The sequence below is a fragment of the Piliocolobus tephrosceles genome, chromosome 5 (assembly GCF_002776525.5).
Source record: "Piliocolobus tephrosceles isolate RC106 chromosome 5, ASM277652v3, whole genome shotgun sequence".
In the NCBI taxonomy this organism is placed as follows: Eukaryota; Metazoa; Chordata; class Mammalia; order Primates; family Cercopithecidae; genus Piliocolobus; species Piliocolobus tephrosceles.
In genome coordinates this window covers 145251226-145253179 of record NC_045438.1, presented here as the reverse complement: position 1 = coordinate 145253179, position 1954 = coordinate 145251226, and the positions used below count along the sequence as shown (strand labels likewise).

Here is a 1954-nt window from a genome sequence, read left to right as displayed (position 1 = left end):
CAAAAATGATATGAAATTAAAAAGGATAATAAAAATTAGTATATACCCTATGAATTCATTTTGTAAAATATCATTAAAAATAATAAAACTATGCATATATAACACAAGTGTTTATAAATATTTTCTTCTATTGCTTATTTTTTTTGTGAGTGTCCTAAAATTAACATATCGCTTTTGCATGAGGAAATACAGTGAATAAATTTTAAAAATATTTAATAAAATTGAGCTGCTGTCATGATTCGTTCGCTAAACTGCATCATCGCTGTGTCCCAGAACATGGGCATCGGCAAGAACGGGGACCTGCCCTGGCCGCCGCTCAGGAAAGAATTCAGATATTTCCAGAGAATGACCACAACCTCTTCAGTAGAAGGTAAACAGAATCTGGTGATTATGGGTAAGAAGACTTGGTTCTCCATTCCTGAGAAGAATCGACCTTTAAAGGGTAGAATTAATTTAGTTCTCAGCAGAGAACTCAAGGAACCTCCACAAGGAGCTCATTTTCTTGCCAGAAGTCTGGATGATGCCTTAAAACTTACAGAACAACCAGAATTAGCAAATAAAGTAGACATGATTTGGATAGTTGGTGGCAGTTCTGTTTATAAGGAAGCCATGAATCACCTAGGCCATCTTAAACTATTTATGACAAGGATCATGCAAGACTTTGAAAGTGACACCTTTCTTCCAGAAATTGATTTGGAGAAATACAAACTTCTACCAGAATACCCAGGTGTTCTCTCTGAGGTCCAAGAGGAGAAAGGCATTAAGTACAAATTTGAAGTATATGAGAAGAATGATTAATATGAAGGTGTTTTCTGGTTAAAGTTGTTCCCCCTCCATCTAAAAAAAGTATATATTTTTACATTAGAAAAAAAGTATTTTGTTGACTTTAGATCTATAAAAAAAAATTTAATAAAATTTATTTTTCCATACAATTTATTTTTATTTTATTTAAATAAAATTTATTTTTCAATTCTTTTATATTTACAGAAAAATTTAGCAGAAAGTACATACAATTTAGTATATCCCACACCCATCCCAGACACACAGATTTTCCTATAATTAACCTCTTGCATTTATCTGGTACATTTCTTACAATTAATGAGCCAATACTGTTAAGTTTTTCAGAACTATCATTTATACTTTTGAATTTTAATAAAGTCGAATTCATCATTTTTTTTGTTCTTTAATCACACTGTTAGTGTTATATCTAAAAGCTCATTGACAAACCCAAGGTCATCTAGGTTTTTTCCAATGCTATATTCTAAAAGTTTTATAGCTTTGTGTTTTGCACTTAGATTTATTTTGTATTAATTTTTGTGCTGTGTAAGGCTATGTCTAGATTCATATTTTTGCATATAGATATCAAATTGTTCCAGCATCATTTGTTGAAAAGATTATCCTTTCTCCATTAAATTGTCCTTGTTTTTTTGAAATAGATAAGTTGGCAATATTTGTGTTGCTCTCTATTCTGTTCTGCTTATCAATTTGTCTATTACTTCGCCAATATCATACTATCTTGAATACTGTAGCTTTATAAGTCTTAAAGTCAGATAGTGTTATCCTTCTGACTTTGTTCTTCAGTATTGTGTTGATTACACTAGGTCTTTTCTCTTTCCTTATAAACTTTAAAATCAATTTTTTGACATCCACAAAATGACTTGCTGGGATTTTGATGGGGATTATATTGTATTTATAGATCAATTTGAGGAAAATTAGCATATTAAACATTTTTTGTGTCTATTCATGAACATAGAATATCTTTCCAATTTTAAAGAACTTCTTTGATTACTTTAATCAGAGTTTTGTAGATTTTCTCTAATAGGTATAATATCCTCTCTATATATATTCTGTGTCTCTCTTTTTTGGTGTTAATACAAATAATGTGTTTAAAATTTTAAATTCTAGTTGTCCATTGTTAATATATAAGAAAGCAATTGACTTTTGCATACTGACC

At 29.9% G+C, this 1954-nt stretch overlaps 1 protein-coding gene across 2 annotated transcripts; it reads left to right on the top strand.

Moving 5' to 3' along the window:
- The first annotated feature begins 234 nt into the window (after positions 1 to 234).
- LOC111541043 (dihydrofolate reductase-like) lies at positions 235 to 798 on the top strand. 2 transcript variants are annotated; one of them, XM_023209671.1, is made up of 2 exons: positions 235 to 602; positions 719 to 740. In XM_023209671.1, the coding sequence occupies exons 1-2, from the start codon at positions 235 to 237 to the stop codon at positions 738 to 740; spliced, it is 390 nt and encodes a 129-aa protein (XP_023065439.1). The 2 variants fall into 2 exon arrangements, with proteins under 2 accessions (XP_023065439.1, XP_023065438.1); XM_023209670.1 differs by having other exon boundaries at positions 235 to 798.
- Positions 799 to 1954: the final 1156 nt, after the last annotated feature.